The following is an 18495-nucleotide window of genomic DNA, read 5'->3' on the forward strand; positions in this document are numbered from 1 at the left end:
ATAAGCCAGACTGCTGTTAAGAAGACTGAAAATAAGTCCTCACACTATATATACAGCATGTAAAGTGTAATTTCCAAATGCCATTACAGCTGCATCCTCCTTTTTTGCAGACATGCTGAATTAATGCTTAATTAATTAATTAGAACTAATGCCTGGCAGAGCTTTTTAAAATTGTTAAGATTCACTGTTGCAGTTACAAGAAGATATCATTTCTGCATTGCCTGAGGGAAAATGCCAGTTTTATCAATTTACCCTCTAATTCAATATATTTCTCCTCACCCTGAGGCTGTTTTCAAAGACTTCAAATAGAAATTAATTCTCATTAGCTTTATTTCTTTGTACAGTTCATTAAACCGGTTATTTGTCAAGAACCAGGACAACAGAGACAAGTCTATTTACCATGTTTAACAGTGATTAAACTCACCAGATTAAACCAAAGGAGTAAAATACCATGACATGAATAAATGATATTTTGTAAGAGTCATTACACACCATAGTCACAAATATTCAAGACCATAGGAATACTTAAAACACATTAAAAAGGATCTGAAACACTGGAAATTATTTACTGTCAGACCTCATTTTTCTTTGAGAGTTAAGATAGCCTCTTGGCCTCAAAACCTTCACTTTATCTTAAATTAGATTTTTGTCTTAACAAGAAACAAAGATAATCTGAGTTCAATCAGTTAGGATTGGCGACAGGTATAAACAACAATACTAAACCAGAAGCATAGGTGGGTTTTTTTGTAGCAGTGGTAAGGTTTTTAAAAGTTTGTCTGCTAGGATAAAATAAGATAACAACAGGCTTTGTTGCAAAAGTTGTTGTGGTTAGTGACTTTTTTCTTAAGCTCTTAAATCCACACATACAATTCAGTCAGGCTCTTTGTCAGCAGAGCTCTGTTTTGTATTTATGTATTCTCACATTCACACCTTGTATTTTCTAAGGAAAATACAACTTTCCTAGAAACAGCACAGACTATTGAGGAACAGGATGACCCCGACAGAATTATACGCTGCCTCCTGGATGAGACTGTACTTTTTTGGAGTTAACACACCAATTATACTATCTTTGCCTTTTTCGTTGGTTACAATGTGGTCAATGAGACTGTAGTTAACAATTCAGAAGGAAAAACTAATTTAACCACTAAGATGGTCGTTTTTATAAACAGCTATGCTCAGACACAAAATAATAAAGTTTTTAAGCTGGCATCACAGGGAGATTTGACCCAGTAACAGCAAAGTGAAAGTAGGATCACCTCTGCAGGCTGCTCTTTCAAATATATACTGTACACAGGGCTATATCAATCCCTTTCATGTTTGCATCTGTTGGGGAAAAAAAGGAACCAGATATTAGTTCTGAGTAAAGCAAACGCAACATTAAGTTTTACAGATGCTTACTCACGTTGTTCAGTAATCACAGTGAAGAACTTGAGAGTAAATCTCTTTCTTTGTAAGCCCTTCATTTCTGTGTCAGAGCATCACAAGGATTTTTGGTTTCATGAACAATTTATTATGGCAATTTGTGGAGACATGAAATCTATAAAATATCTTCACTATTAACCAGAAGATGACAAAGAGGTAGGTATTCCCGGAACTTTATCAACCAAATGAAAACCACATGCTCATTCAATATGCAGTATCCTGTGGAAAGGATCACACAGTGTAAGTCTAGCGTAGAATATGCACTATATCACTAAGGGTAATAAATGCATGCACTATACAAAAAAAGAAAACACACCAAACAGCATGAAACGTTAGATACTCTATGACTTGATCTTGAACTGTGCAGGTTTCATATGAACTTTTCCCATCCGTAACTTAAAAGGTGACATTTAACACGCTAGAGCTCATATTTCCTGAAATGCACAGCAGTCTGGAGGAAATGGTTCACTACTGCTTCTGGTTAGTGTTTCGTCTCAACGTAAGTCATTAGGCCTCTGCTTAAATATGTGCCCAACCCCCCCACCCTCAACATTTTGTACTATTCACCTTGCAGACATAACTTCCATTGTGTTTTGATCCAGATGGGGTTCCGGTAGAGCAGCATTGTGAAGTCTGTGTCCTGGATTTTGTTCTGGATTACAGAATATTTACATTTAAGCATCACAAATGAATCCATTACTTTTAAAGAATGAAATGAACGCGAGCATGCTCAGATAATCCACGCCTCAGTGGCTTAACAAGTTCAGTATTTGATGTGTATATATCTTTTCCTCAGCTTTTTGTTCTGTGGAATGCTACAAAAACTATTAAATTAATCATCTTGTTATTCCCCCTATTTCATTTTTTAACCAAAAACTTCATTAGGTCATCCCCATTTTTGTTATTTTGTTTTCCAAGACTTGACAAACAACAAGAAATTGTTGCTGCAAATTAAACGCATTCAAAGCCTTTTTTGTTACCCAGGGCACACTTGCAAATGCCACGATATAAACTTTATGAGAGCAAATAAATAAATTAAAAAAAATCACAAATCAGCCATCAATGATGTGTGGGGCCAATTGCTACACAAAAGAAACTGAGAATTAAATGAAAAGATCTCACAAAAATCATATTTCATCAAAACACTGAGAATTACAGGGTAGGGAGATACAAGGACATCTGAGTCTTATTATGGTTTTAATGTAGCAGCTGAAAAATTGCTTGTGGTGCAACACCATGATGTTTTATTTCACAAATACATGTATTTTGTTATTTTTTTTTACATTTTGTGTATCCGGTTAGAAGCAGTTACTGATATGATTTCCTGAGAAAGAGTGGCATGTCACACACTTACCTTTAATCTTGATTAAACTCAATCTATTTATTATTTCTTTCATGGTCTTTCTGCAAGGGTAAAGGAGCCAAGTTGTGGTACTCCCTCTAATCCACGGTCAAATGTCACTAAAATAAGCAGCACAGAAAAATTACTAAGACCACAACGTCTTGATGTGGACAGCATCTAACCTCAAAGTAGAATTGCAGATTTGTCCACCATTACGGCACCTTGTTTTTTTATTCATGGCCTTATATGACTCATGAGGGCAGTCAAGTCAGTTAAAGCCAAGTAGGAACTGACAATCTCATGCATGTGAACGGACTTGAAAAACTGAAGTGTGAGGTGAGCATAGGTAAAATTAATGCAGACTGAGCCTTTAAAACGACGTAAACTTAGGCTGCACTTTTGTATGGAACTCCAGCACCGACGCTGGATGGAAAACAGATGCTCCGCTCGTGTTTTGATTTATCCACAGTACAATACCTAATCTGCTTATTGTTGTTTGCAAAACCATAAACAAATCCATCAGTTTGACATCTGTGCTCCTAGTTTCTGTACATCTTTTCATCTTTAATAATTTATCAAATTTGGAATAGGCAAGCCAAGTGATGCCAAGTGAACATTTTGTCATTAGTATGCGAACAGGATATTTGACAATCCATTGCTTTGTCACTGGGCAGAAAAGGATACTTGCAATAAAAATGAATCTTGATAAGGTAAAGGATTTTACTTTGTTTAATATAATGCTGCACGAGGAACTGCGAAGATAGTGAGATGGTGTCAGTAACAACTTGAATTGATATGAAACAGCCCTACATGTTATCTACGAAAGGAAATAAAACATAAACAAAACACTTTATTTTCTTTCCAGCTCTGCTAAACATTTATCTACACTGCTATCTAAGAACACCAATACGTATTACGTCTGCTGGATTCTTTTAATGCATACTGCAAATATTATTTTGTGCATACTATTTAACTCCCACTTGTATCTGTCTTTTGATGCTTTGCACTCAAAATTACATCCAGGGCATAAAGAACAGAGCCAAGCTCCATGTCATTTTAAGTTGTTCTGTCTGGCTGGCATTAAAATAGGGACAGGTAGTGTAGATAATATGGATGATTGTCCCTGTGGAAGTAAAACCATCTGAGCATCCCGATTAGTGTGAACATATGCATATCTGTGTGAGTTGCCTCCCTTGCTGTACTGTCACAGTCATAATGAGAAGCTGCCAGCACTGGAACTCATTCCACTGGGTGAAAAAGCAGTTCAGAGAGAGAAAGTGGGGAGACATAACGAGGTTGGCTGGAGGAAAGAAAGTTTTAGCCGCAATAAAAAAATGATCACGGTTAGAGTGATCAAGCTTTTTTTGTTTATTCTTTTTGATAATCTCTCTTTTTCTTAATCAGTGCAAACAGAACAAAGCAACTAGTTCATTACTATTCATAAAGCCTCCTTTATACTGTCACTTCACAGGTATATCATGAATAAAATGTCTTTATTTTGTCTTGCCAGGGGTAATTCAGTTTTCAAATTCATTTCTTTAATGACAAAGAAGAAAAATGAATAAACATTGGGGCATTCATCCCATTTCCATCAGATGTTTCTCAGTAAAACTACAGACACAAAAGGACTCTCTGCCCCTCTCATGTTTATAAGCTCTAAATGCAAAGTGACAAGGGTTTAATAACTTTCAGAGCTTTTAGTGATTGACAAGAAAGTGAAGCAGGGTTATGGCTCCAGCACCATGAGAGATAAAAGTGTAGCTTCCCCTTGGGGGTTGACTGAAGATGTAAGCTATGTTCCTTTAAAGAGTCACAACATATGAGGAAAAGTTACAGGCATTGTATCCTTTTTAGACTTAGATGGAAAATACCCCCAGGAGGTTTCTTGATTTCCAACATCTGAAGGAAAGTGTTGTCTGTATGATGGCTAGATCTCCTTATGATCCAGTGGCTGTGTCGAGGTTGTTTTGTTAGGTAGCTCAGGTGGATATAATTCATAATCACTAAAGCCAGGCCCGATTTACATTATACATTTCAAGCCTCACTGTGCCTGGAAGCACAAGTAAATGAATATGATGAATGTAAGGGTTTATATCTTATACTGATTGAAAGTTTACTTCAGCAGTGGGATGATTAAAATGAGTTTGTATGTTGTATTATTTGGCTAAATTATTCAGCTGTTTTAACAAATATACGTGTAAAAAATCAGTGGATTTATAAAAGTACTGTGCTGACATATACATGTCACCACAGCAGAGATTTCTGTGCGATTTCTTTTACAGTTTAACTCTTCAGAAGAGCAGAGCACAGCGAGCTTTGTATCTGATTTACACTTCCCTTTCGCATAGGATGGTGGCACCAAAGTTCAGCAATAACCTGACCTGCCTCTGCAGTCGGTGTGGCTCCTTGTGGTAATCACAGCAGCAGCAGAAAGAGGAGAGGAGCAGGAGGCTGCACTCCGTCACGTGTTGAAGAAATTCGATTTTGGAGACGGACGTTCACCGCTCGGCCCCCACATCGTTTGGTTTCACTTAGCGTGCTGCAGCAGTGTGTGTGAGCCCAGACAGGCGGGCAGTGGATGCCGATAAGACGAAAGGAAAGTTTTTACAAAGAGACCAAGTTTGCTTCTTTCTTTTTAATCATTTCGTCTGATAAGAAATCGAAGAGACCTGAATAGGAATTTAGCAAAGAAACAAAGTGTGCCGCGGGGATAATGCCTTTTTTCCTGGGATGGATGTAACTCTGTACTTCGTCTTCATAAGGGAACAGTGAGAGGAATTTGTACATCTGGAAGCGCAAGTTATCATCTTTAAACACCGGAAAGGAACAAATGAATGTGAGTATCCATCAAAGCTGGACTGCGCAGACCTTCCAGCGCCACAAGTAACCAGCCTGATGTTGAAGTTATTCATCAGTGTTTATCTCTAAGCACACTTTACCCCCTTTCACTTATACATTGTTAACAACGCGTTACTAATCACGTTGCTTTAGAAAAGGATTTTAGTGGAGGGATGTATGCAAAGCAATTGCCTGTTACTTACTGTTTTAGCAGACCAATGCATCAGCGCGCTCCGTTGCATTTATGCAGACTCGCCTCTAGCATTAAAAAGTTTTAATTAATTAAAAACAAATGCTAGAAAGTAAATTTTAAAGCAGCTCGTGTACGTGTCATTTTAATCGAGTATTTCTACAATCAGTCAATATGCAATGTGGCTAATTTAGGCTACTTAATCTTCTTTCATGCAAAGGTTGATCATATGGATGGATCATTTGGCAGTTTTTCAACTCTATAGCAGTAAGTTCAAAAAACAAAATACTACGTAGACTTTGAGCGGGTAGACTTTGAAGAGCTGACAAAACATTTAACAGTTTGTTAAATCGCACCTTGTTAAAGTCCCCCTGAGATCAAGACATTCCTCTGAAATTGGGAAACCTATATGCAGTTATTGTATAGTCCTCCGAGTGCTGCTGTAGCCGCACGGCTGGTCCTATAGCTGCTCAGTGATTACTCACATCATTACCCACAAAAGGTTTTCATATCTTTTAATTATTAAGCCAATTAAGTCACTGGGATCCATCGCCATGCAGTTGTCTGTGTGATGGTTGCCATGGTGCAGCCCAGGTTTTGTTTCTTTTTTCTTTTTTCTATTTTTCCACTACCAGTCATCAGTTTGAAAAACCCTAACACTTGTATGATTTTATGAGGCTCATTCACCAGAGCCGAGTCTGTTTCATTCATTTTTGTGCATGGTTAGTTGTGAGGCTGTTTGTTTGTATGATAGGGTCATTTCTAACACTTTCTCTGTTCCAGCACATCTTTGCAGTGCGTGCCATGAGACAAAATCTAAACTTGCAGAAAAAACAAGCGAAAGATGCACCACTTGTGGATAAAACCACAGCTTGGACCTCTGTGGCGTTTATAGGAGTCCAAGAATTATGTCATATTCCCTTTGGTGCACTGAATGAAGCAATCCTTTCACTAGTCTTGTCTCTGTGGCGTGCGTATGATGTTGCTGATGCTATCTGCACTATAGTGTGCAGATTCCTGAAAAAAGAAAAGAAAAGCACATATGTTTCATGCAATCTAACCATAAAGTTTCTCACTGCCTTGCACATTCTGAAAATTGCCTGACTGTGGTTTTGCTCATCTTTTTGCAGTTCAATCATCGCTCAAACAAGCTGAGTGTAAATCAGCTATTGCGTCTGAGGGCACTTTGCCAGAAAGCTGTCGCCTCCAAAGTTCATTTCAGCATTTATGACCAGTCCCTGTCATTTTAAAAAAAAGTTGCATCAATGCGAAAGCAAGAATGTCAATCTGGACACCCGCAGATTTAAAAACTCCCAATGAGACCTGCCCTTTTTATAATCAGAAAATGTGAGTCAGGAAAACTTTTACCTTAGTTTGTAGTACTGTTGCTGCTCCTTGCACCCTTGCTACTGTAACACGATACACATCTGTTTTTAATGATGCAATCACTAGCACTGCCAGTGCAATGTCAGGCAGTGTCATCTTCAAAGATATTAGGTGTGTGTGTTTTTTATCCTGAATATCTTACACAAACAGCTGAACCAACCCATGCTGCTCTTGTTGTGGGAAAGAGATGATCCCTTTTGTCATGGACCCTCAGAACCTTGAACTGAAGGGTTCACAGTGAAAAAAATGTAGCTTGTGGGTTTTCCCAATGTGATGTTTGTTATTGTCAGGAAGGGCCTGTCATGGTTTTTCAAGGGCTTTTTAAGACTACATGCCCAACGACTGAAGTATCAAAGAGTAATGCAAGGTACAGAAATGTGGCACTTAGTCTGGCAAACATTCAGAGCATTGTAGTTTGCTTTGAGCTAAGCTTGCCATCCTCATGTCCAGTCAATCTGCATTTCTGTCTGTGGTTTCCATTATGGCTCCATCGAGCCCCAAGCAGGCTGGCGTGTTCTTGAAACCACAGACGTTTTCTGTGAGTAACTAGACTCATGACTTGGAATTAGAAGCTCATTTTACGCAGTCTGTCACTATAGCTGTCCCTCTTGGTTTGTTAGTGTTACATAGGTTTTTTGGTTGCGTTAATGAAGTAGAAGCCTGCTTTATTTTGGGGGTAATTTGCTAAACTTTTGTTTGATGGAGGGCGATTTTTAACCAATAATGTATTTCCAGTTAGCACATCATTTACTCACAAGAAGCTATCTCCGATGTTGTCTGTGATTAAGACATTTGCTTGAGGCCAGTGTTTGACAGTTGATCAGTTAGTGGCAATTGAGAGGCATTCTCTATTCAAAACATATGTATAAATTCTCAGATGAAATGATATGACTTGGCAGGATGATCTGTGGTAAATCCACCGTTTTAATTCTCCTTTTTTTAAAGTGTCTTTTACTTTGCATTGCTAAGAATTATATTTTCATGAGAGTGTTGGCATTCTTCTATGTAATGTTGGTTATGGCTCATGGAGGGAGGCAGCAGTAGTGTTTGTTTAGATACTGTTTGTTGTAGTAGTTGCCAAACCAAAGGCCTACTTGTCTTCATAGCAGCAGAGAAAGACAAATAGACCTCATACTTCACCCAAAACTGTAAAGCCAGATATAAATAAGCCCAAGTATTTTCAGCTATTAGACGTTAATATCCAATACATTTTGCCAAACACGATTTAGACTACAGTGGAGGGGGAAAAAGTGCTGCCCTGATGTTCCCAGCATTCAAGGCTGCCAAGGATTTTGATGCAGATTTCAGTCATGCTACCAAAGTGTTCACAATGATATCTAGTTTATTCCAACAGAGATTTTCATTCTCTATGTAAATCCCACGAACCACCGATTCGGTCGTTCGACTTGGTTTAAAGGATTCAAAAGAAACTGGGTCAATGCTACAGTTTCAGCTAACACTGAGGTGTGCGTGATATATTACACACACACGCCAGTTTTAGAGAAAAAAAAATAGTGAAGCTCGTGCAAAGTAAACATTTTAGTGTCTTTGTTCAGAGAACATGGGATTAATCCACCAGCGGTTGCGTCATCTTTGCAAAAGCCATTAACAGTATTTAACTACCAGAAGAAGAGAGTCACGTTCTAAGACAATTATGCAAGAAAAATGCTTGAATCCAAACCACAATCGGATTGGCTTACTTAATGCAACAGCTTTTAACCATCAGCAGCCTCTTTGAAGAGTTTTCTTTCCCAAAGCTTGACACATGTGACTTCTCACTGGCAATTTAGGAACAGGTATGAAACTCAGTGATACCTGCGTGGGTGGGCAACAGCAGTTATATATTAGGCTAACATCTTAGCTTTAGTCTGCATAGATTTCTCTTTAATCTCACACTGAATCTTTTGAAACCACGTGCCCTGCTTTACCTGGTATTGTTCAATTAGCTTACCCAACTGTGTGTATGTTATATCCATTAGGCTGCGCTGCTCTGCAGAGGTCCTCCACTGTAGCTCAACCAGAAACTGCATTATTTCAGTTGTGGTATTTGGTCAGGGAGTCTGGCCTTGAAAAGCTATCCTTTGTGCACTGGAGGGAGCTTTGTAAAAGTTCATCCCCAGTGTTTTAGTAAAGTAAATCAGTACTGAGGCTTTAAAGTTCAAGTGCTGTCAAGATTTTCAGCCTGTCATGGATGTGCTTATGTTTTTTGCCAAGAACAGCACTCAGAAAACAACCCAAACTGTACTATGTAATGGTGAATTTGTAGCGCTCGCCTTTTATGGTTTTGTCATTTGCAATTATTATGGTCTCTGTTAAAGCAATAAGAATTAGAGATTAATGGAGCAAATTGGCTCAGAATTCCTTTTTATGCCTAAACCATTGAATCATCTTGGACCGGTAACACAGCAGATGCAAACAGGACACATTCTCATGCCATATTTCAAAACAAGATGTGATACAAGGTTTCTCGCTACTCACACTAAATTCAAAGCAATTTATGACGTTAAAAGTTAGCATCTTCAGTGTTGTGGGCTCTGAATCACGGCAGACTGAAATTAGCCCTGGAATCTTGTGTGCTCATGGCCAACTTCCAGCAGACCTCAATTACAATGCTGCAGAGCCAGAAAAAGGGAAAGAGGTAGACTGCATGGAGCCCTTCAATTCTGCAGTACTGCTCTGTCACTCAAATACACTGTTACCACTGTGGCTAAGACAGATCGCCACACAGCATTCAGGAAGGCATTTAGTCCACACACACACACACGCACAGACACATGCTCACACACAGATGCGCAGATGTCTTTGAATGTTTCCTTGCAGGTATCAATTAATCCACTGGGGGGAGCCTTAAAGAGCTTTTTACAGAGAGCCAGCCATTCAAATATTGATGCACTTCTGTATATATTTTCTTTAAATTAAAGCAAAATGTACTTAACCAGGAAGTTAAAGTCATTATGAATTAGACCTATTACACAGAACCACAGACAATTGGAAGCCTGTCTTTTTATGTAATGAAAACGACACAATAATTTTCTTTGAGCCAGACACTTGGTGGTTTTGGATTATTCTGCAGATGGTGACAGTCTTGTTGAAACATTTCCACATTGCTCCACAGTGTCTCTCAGTCTCAATTACATTTCCTCTGCAGTGGTGTGGATCCTTTGCCAGAGTGTGCCTATTGTTTATGCAAGAAATCCTAATACCCTTGCTGCTTTTAAATATCAGTGTTTCAATATTTTTTCCCCTTGATTTAACACTCACACTCTTACTTCTCATAAACTCAATATGTTTGCCTAAGGAGAGTTATTTGAAAGGGTTCTTGGGGGGGATTGTTTTAAAATTCCTCATTCCACGAAAGATAAATGTGGTGGTAAATATTAAATCCAGGACTTCACCTCCCAGACTTATACAAAGGCGAACAGCTATGGCAAACACACGGGGTAGCCTGGCCAAACTGATTCTCGCACCCTTTTAATTAAAGCTGCAGAGCAACAGCTAAAGACTCCCTGTCTGAAGTGGTATGCTGTGGCCTGTGGCTTTGATGTTTCTTTAGCAAAGGGGGGCTCTCTGGTATATGGGAGAAACAAGGTGTCGACTTATTAGGTGAAAAAGAAGTGAAGGAAAATGTTATGTGCTTGGCCAGTTGTATATAGTGTGGGTAGGAGCAAAGTCAATAAAACATATGGGAAAGTGTTTAAGGCATGTAGGCTACCTAGGTGTCTTAAACTACCTTACTATAAAAATATTACACCTTTACTTAGTTTCTGCTGTTCTGACTTTTTTTTAATAATATTTTGATATTGCTCAGCCTTTCCTCTCTGTGTGTCTCTAGGTTTAAAACGAAGGGGCCAAAATGAAGACTGCTGCCAAGGGTTTTGGGAAGTCTGTAATGGATTCTTTGCATCGTGAGGGTTGGTGGAGCCAAAGGATAGTGCTAATGGTATATGTGGTCTTGGAGCTTATAGCAGTCCACTCACCTGTGGTCTTGGGAACCCTTGAGCTACAGCTAGATGAGGAGCAACCAGCAGGTACAATTGTAGGTGACATCAGTGCAGGACTCCCCCCTGGCGTAACAGCATCCTTGTACTTCATTTCAGACCATGAGGGCACAGGAGTAGGGAGTGATTTGGATATAGATGAAAGCACAGGCATTATTAAAACTGCCAAAGTTCTGGATAGAGAATTAAGGGATAGGTACAACTTCATTGCAGTCACCATGACAGGTGTGACAGTAGAGGTGACCATCAAGGTGAATGATATAAATGACCACGCTCCAAAGTTCCCCAGAAAGCAAGCCACTTTTAAAATTCCTGAACAGACAGCTATCGGCACTAGGTTTCCTCTCGAGCCAGCTGTTGATAGTGATAAAGGGCAGCTTACGACACAGGGTTACCTTATCAAGGATGGAAATGTTGGCCAGGCGTTCACCTTGGAAACCAGGAGAGGAAGCAATGAAGTTCTCTATCTGGATTTGGTGGTCAATACCATTCTAGACAGAGAGAAAAGATCCACCTATACTTTATCTTTGGAGGCTTTTGATGGCGGGTCCCCCAAAAGAACTGATCAGATGACGTTAGATATTACTGTGCAAGATATTAATGACAACGCTCCTGTTTTTAACCAGAGCCGCTACCATGCTATAATATCTGAAAACCTTCAACCAGGAAGTAACATCCTGCAGGTGTTTGCCACAGATGTTGATGAGGGCGATAATGGGATGGTGCTATATGAAATTAACAGGAGACAAAGCGACCCAGATCGCTACTTTGTCATAGATTCTCGCACTGGCATCATCACCCTCAACAAACCACTGGACTTCGAGATGAGGAGGGTCCACGAGCTGGTGGTTCAGGCGCAAGACAACGCAACTCACCCAGAAGTGACCAATGCCTTTGTCACCATTCATGTCAGAGACTACAATGACAACCAGCCTACAATGACCATCATCTTTCTCAGTGAGGACGGATCTCCCAGAATCTCAGAAGGGGCACAGCCAGGCCAGTACGTAGCCCGCATCTCAGTCACTGACCCAGACTACGGAGAGTATGCTAATGTCAATGTGTCACTAGAGGGAGGTGATGGAAAGTTTGCCCTGACCACTAAGGATAGCATAATCTATTTGATTTGTGTGGATCAGATTCTGGACCGCGAGGAAAGAGACACCTATGAGCTGAGGGTGATGGCGACAGATTCCGGCATGCCTCCGCTCAGGGCTGAATCCTCCTTCACTATCCAAGTGATTGACATCAATGACAATCCTCCTCTCTTTGACCAACCAGTGTACAGGCAGGTCATTCCTGAAGTGGTGTTTCCAGGTAGCTTTGTGTTACAGGTAACAGCTAGAGATAAAGACCAGGGGCCAAATGGGGACATAAGCTACAGCATCCTACAAGATGGAAGTGCTTATTACAGCTGGTTCAGTATAGACTCCATTACTGGCATTATTACCACTCTCTCCCAGCTGGATTATGAAAAGAACCCTAGTCCCAGTATAACTGTGGTGGCCACTGATGGAGGAAAGCCATCTCTTTCATCCACTGCAGTTGTAAACATCTTTCTTCAGGATATAAATGACAACGAGCCTGTTTTTGAGAGAAACTTCTACAATGTGTCTGTCGAGGAGAACACAGCACCGGGGACCTGCATTCTCGAGGTAGGATTTTTTAATGTTTTAATTCAGTAAAAGGTTATGAATTGATTGATTTGATCAACACTCCCACGCTTTAACACTTTGCTTATGTAAGGGTCTGCATTGGACTTTGGTGCAACTGTGGAGAGCGACAAATGGAAAGTTATTAGATAAATAAAATAGAAGTTTGTCAGAGTAACTCCTTTTTTCCTCATCGAGGGTTATTATTTAATGCTAAAGCTGTTTAAATTGGACAGCCTTAGTGAGGATTTACCTGCAAATTTAGGCCAACATGATCTGCTCCTTGGCTGTCCTCTCCTTCACCTCTCAAAAGGTTTCCAGGGTAACAGAGGCAGTGCAAAGTCCTCCGTCAGCCGAGGCACAAAGGAGTTTTTCACATATTCACAGACAGAGACAAATTCAGGGCTTTATCCAAAGAAATAGATGTCACTTCAGTCTCAAAAGGCACCTTAATTAGGGTTGTTGAGCGTGAGAAAAAAATGGCCATAAGCGACAAGATGAATTAAAGTTCAGACAAATTAGATCACCCCATGTAAATGCAGTGTTTTTTTCTGGTAAAAAATAATTTCCACTAGTCATTTATTAATAAAAAGACTGCAATTACAAAGAGAAAATGAGGCATATCAGGTGTCATTCAAGCCATTTCTCACATCAGCAAGCTGGAGTTTCTTTTTACGAGGATAGAGATTCTGTTTTGCAAGTGTGTACAGCAGTACTGCATGGATCAAGGAGTTGGAAATAGAGTGCAGCCCAGATGGACGGCCTAGCAGATGAGATCTTGGCCCAGGATTTTGCTGTGGATGAGGGAGGGGTGAAAGGAGACACAATGTCATACTGTGGCACTTAAATGTAGTTAAGGCACTACAAGGACTTTTTGTGGGTAGTTTATAAATCAAAAAGACCGCAAGTGTAATGAGAAAGGGGAATGTTCTGAAATTGATTTTGAAAATTGGAAAGTCGACCAAAGAGTAATTAAAAAATGTATGTTTTGGACTGTGAAACTCTAAGATCACTGTTTCCAGTGTGAGCTGGAGTTCATGTTTGATTAAAAAAGTTTAAGGAAAAAACGATTTCATGTTTTCTTTCGAACCAGCGATTTTCAGAGTTCTGTCTTTACTCTCCATTGGCTGCTTACTACCTGCCCTCAGACAGTTCCTAAGAGTATGACATGCTTGATCTGTGGGTCCTACTGAGTCCAAGTATGAAGTAGTTCTTCAAAGCCTCTGCTCTCTGGCCTCTCTTGGGCTTCACTGGTTGTTGCAGACGTGTGTTTGGCGGCCCATGTGAGAACAGACTGCTCTTACTTAGGGTGCCAGTTCTACATCCAAACATCTCAGCAAGACATCTGATGACTGCCTTTTCTCTTTGTAGATAAAATTCTCAGTGTACCCATCTTTCACAGACAAAGCCACCCCCCAAAAAAAACCTATAGTATGGACATTATGATTATCATGTTACCTTTTCGCTCTCCTCTTCCCATCTGTGGGTGTTTCAGGGCTATTCTCATGTGGCGTGATTATTTTTTGTCACTTTCACTATACATCAGATGCTTTTACAGATGGCTTTATAATTAGATGTGTGTGTGTGTGTGGGGGGATAAATAAAAAATAAGGGCTTAATCCTATTAACAGGCATCACTCTTGTAATTCAATATATGAGATCTGCTGCAAAGAAAATAGGTCACCCTGGAGAGGGGAAATCAAATTCGACATGAAAAACAGCACTTGAAAACTATGAGCTGCATTATGGAATGTGTTTCATGAGGCGTTACTAATTCCATTCTCCTTTATTAGTTTTCCAACTGTGTCCAATTTACAAGTTTTCTGGATGGTGTCGAGGTTCAATATAACTCTACAACACATATCCGAATCCATATCCGGAACCACAATACCAACGCAACTTTCTACAGTCCACACTTCATTTTATAAATTATGCTCTCTTGCCTCATATTATATCTCCGTTCCAGATTGCAAGCATGCATTCACTCAAGAGGAACTGTTACATTTCATTGTACAAATGTATTTTTTTAATGCAAATGTGTGAAGACCTTGTTGAATAATAAGAAAGTAATAAGACGAAAAAAGTTATTACTTCTGCGTCATTTTATCACATCTGTTAATCAGAGGCTTTTGATTGAGGAAGAAGAATATAATATAAGTAATATAAGTCGTTGTTAAACATAATGAGGCACATGGTTGTCTTGGCTTTTACATATGTAATAAGTAATGAAAGTTTTCAGTTGATTGTGTCACAATCCTGCACTGGGGAATAATTTACGCCTCATATCATTGCGGCTCTTGGCTCATTTGGAGGGTCTCTGCTAAGAATTGCCCCTCTGTCTGTTTTCGGGTTGTTCTGGCTCCAGCAGAAAGGCGAGAGGGGGTCTCCGAGCAGCTGAGGGGGAAATGAACCCTGACAAGCGCTTGCATGAGTAGCGGAGGTGACATAAGCAGGGGGGCTTCCTTGTCTGTCTGCTTGTCCGGCAGACGCTAAATTCTTATCTGATCTCACTTCATTTCTCATTACCTAGGTGTGAAGATAGGCCAGAACTAATTTTTAAAGCCACCTCCCCCACGTTCATGACTGAATGGACCGCTTTTATTGCTGCAAACCCCTTAGCAACATGAGACGAAGACTGCTTTCTGTGAGACTTTCTTGAAGCTGTATTCAAACTTTTGCATTTATCTGCTGTTTTGGTGCCTAATTTGCTTCCGTTTCTGAAAATCTCTTTCCTTCAAAAAACATTAATCTATGAGTATTATTCTTTGCCTATGATTTCTCGTGGGCAGACCTACTATGAGCCTTTTTTTTAAGTTTAGATACCACATAAAGCAGCATTCAAACATATCTATTATTTCACATTGAATGCTTTAAAGAAAACCTAGTTGAAAGGGGTACCTCAGTGAAGTGGCACTATGAATCAGTACTCCATTCCTGGCAGCATAAAAGAAACCACTCTGTGAGGGAAAAATACCCATAAAACGTATGAATGATTGAGCTTCTTTCTAGTGTTTTTTTCACACTCACAGTTTCCGTAGTTTTCTTTCTACTACAATGACCACCTACCTTCTAATGACTAAGCAGGTTCTAATAACAGTGATACAAATCCAGTGTCCTCAGCTCTTTATTAGCTGTTAAATAAGTGCTTTGTTGTGTAGTGAAGACTCAGGTATTCAGTGATAAACTGTGGATGGTGCTTTTGGTTTAGGTTCCTCCCTGGAACGCCTACATTGATGAATTAGACCTTGCTTTTTATAGTCTTTTTAGTATAGCATACTTTTGACTTCATATTAAAAACTGAATGAAAATTTAATATCTGACAGTAAATCTATGAAGTTGGCTAATGCAAGTGGCACGTGAACCTCAGTATTTCGTATTTTGAAATTGCAGCTCTCTCCTTCTCCATAAAAAGTTTCTCCTCTCACTGTTTCAGCAGCTACCGCTGAACGGCGACCACATTTTCAGCCCATAAAAATTCAAAACATAAAAATGGCTCATTTTGAATTTCACCCAAACTGAACTTTACAAAACGAAAATGCAAAATGTAATGATTTGGTGACTGAACGTTACACCTGCTCAATCACACATTTTTCATAACAACTACCTTGTCAACTAAAGCTCTTCCAAAAACATTCAAATGACACTGCAGCATTTTGAAAATAAGTGAGGTAAACTATGAAAATGAGGGGAACTGCCAGTTTCATATGGATATTTTGGTATACAAACCATGTAATCAGTTTTCACCAGACATTTTCCTGGAGATGGTTTTTGTCAAGCGAAATACTCACTTGTCTGTTTTAATACCAGCCTGGCTTTTTCTTCCTCTGAGACTGGTTTAGCTTGAGGCAAGCTGACTCTGTTTTTGGTCTCCCTTTTCTGTTTCTTTTTCCTCCTGCTAACTACCGAGCTTCATTGTGGCTCTGTGGTATAACAGTATTTTCAGGGAATGGTAAAATTGCAGGAAACTGGATGTGCTACTTAATGTGTTCGTGAATGTAATACTTCCTCGAACACTTACTCCTGGGCCTAGCAGGGGCAATGAAGCGAACATAAACACTGATGTACATCTGGATAGAGTGTGGGTGTTCAGGTCAAAGTTGCTCTGCTCGAGACAGCTGAACGCATTTTATTGTGCTTAGCCGTCCATCATCAAATCTGCCGCCTCTTTCTGTCCAACAGCACAGGAAGAGGAGAAGGTTGTGGTGAAAATTTAATGTTATATGGTTGAATACAGAAGCTGGGAGGAAATACTGTTCATTAGTGTAAAACCAAAGCTGTGGGTGTGCGCATGTCGAACTGTGAAACAACATGAAAGGAACCCTGCATTTAAGGATTAAAGTGCAACTACTGCATTTAACTATACTGTAGAGCTGCAAAGATTTAATTTATTATTTATTCATAACTATTAATAATTATTAGGAGAAATTTTCATTGTAAATGCAGGAAAATATGCCCATCATAATATATCATGGTTTCCCAAATGTCTAATGTCCAAACAAACGGGCAGCAGCCAGTGATATTTTGCAAAACACAGTCCAAATTTGTTGCTGGTTGCTGTCCATTATGTGAGTGCTGAGTGGTAAGTGTATGCAATGTTTACAAGACCTCAGTGCTGTGATGCAACCACATGGAGTGCTGGCTGTAAAGCAGAAGTTGTGAGGTATGAAAGTTCACTGGAGGGGTTTCCTGCCCGCATCTGGCAAGGAAGGAAGATGGGCTTATATATCCCCCTTGTGGGACACAAAATTTCATTAGTACAGTCTGTCACCCAGACTGTCTGCTGCAGGTGAGACAGACCTCTCAGCACTGCTTCCAAGTTTCTGTGAAAGACTGTGTGAGCACAGTGAAAGTAGAGAGCGCGAGAGACGCAAAGAAAACAGCCGAGAGTCTCCAGAGGGACACTCGGCCTCTGGCAGCTGTAACAAACCTCATTCTCAGCAGCTGGATTCAGCTGTTGATCCCTTTTCTAACATCTATCCTCTGACTCTGAGGAGTGGGATATCACTCTTCCTGTCTGAGTCTCTGTGTTTGTCTCTGTCCTTGTTCTTTCTGCCATGATCAGACTTCTTATCTCTTCCTTTCTCCCTTTCCCACACTTATGTGTCCTCTTTGTGATCCAATTACACCTCTTCCCTTCCCCTTGTTTCCCTGTGGAGTGGTGACATGTGGATCAGAGCAGGTGAGAGCAGCACATCTGCTTGCCTGGGGATGCTTGAGCACCCCTGGAGTGACACAAACAGGCAGCTTCGTAGGTCTCAGTCTGAGCAGACCCAGGCTTATCTGGTTGGATCGTTCAAGAAAGAATGGTTGGAAATTATCAACAGAGTGAAGTCAGACTGCAGGTGTGTGGCCTTTAAGGGTGTCTACATGGCCACGTTGTTACAGTGTTGTATTCAGGCACAAGAGGAAGACTTTTGTTTAACCTTTGTAAATAGAGACGATTATTCACTTTGCCATTCGTCTCTTTTGAGACGAATGAGTGGGAAGGGGGGTAGACCTCGAGGCTGACTGTGCTAACGGCTGCCAGGCCTTCTGTTCTCACAGTCCGTGGTCCCCCTGCACATGTGCAAGGCAGTTGGCATCGCTAAACAAGCTGGGCATCAGGAAGCATCATCTGCTTGCGATATTCACACTGTTCCAAAGCAAATCTGTGCTAAATCATCCATC

The 18495-nt window shown here is 40.1% G+C and overlaps 1 protein-coding gene across 1 annotated transcript in view; it reads left to right on the forward strand.

The window, feature by feature from the left end:
* Nucleotides 1-5229: 5229 nt before the first annotated feature.
* Nucleotides 5230-18495, forward strand: part of LOC308400423 (protocadherin-16-like) — a 78591-nt gene continuing 65325 nt past the window's right edge. Inside the window, exons 1-2 of the mRNA XM_080888102.1 lie at nucleotides 5230-5600; nucleotides 11011-12831. Of these exons, the coding sequence (XP_080744228.1) occupies nucleotides 11032-12831 (1800 nt within the window). The 5' untranslated portion in view covers nucleotides 5230-5600; nucleotides 11011-11031. The remainder of the gene's footprint in view (nucleotides 5601-11010; nucleotides 12832-18495) is intronic.

Source organism: Rhamphochromis sp. 'chilingali' (genome assembly GCF_963969265.1).
Source record: "Rhamphochromis sp. 'chilingali' genome assembly, chromosome: 8".
In the NCBI taxonomy this organism is placed as follows: domain Eukaryota; kingdom Metazoa; phylum Chordata; class Actinopteri; order Cichliformes; family Cichlidae; genus Rhamphochromis; species Rhamphochromis sp. 'chilingali'.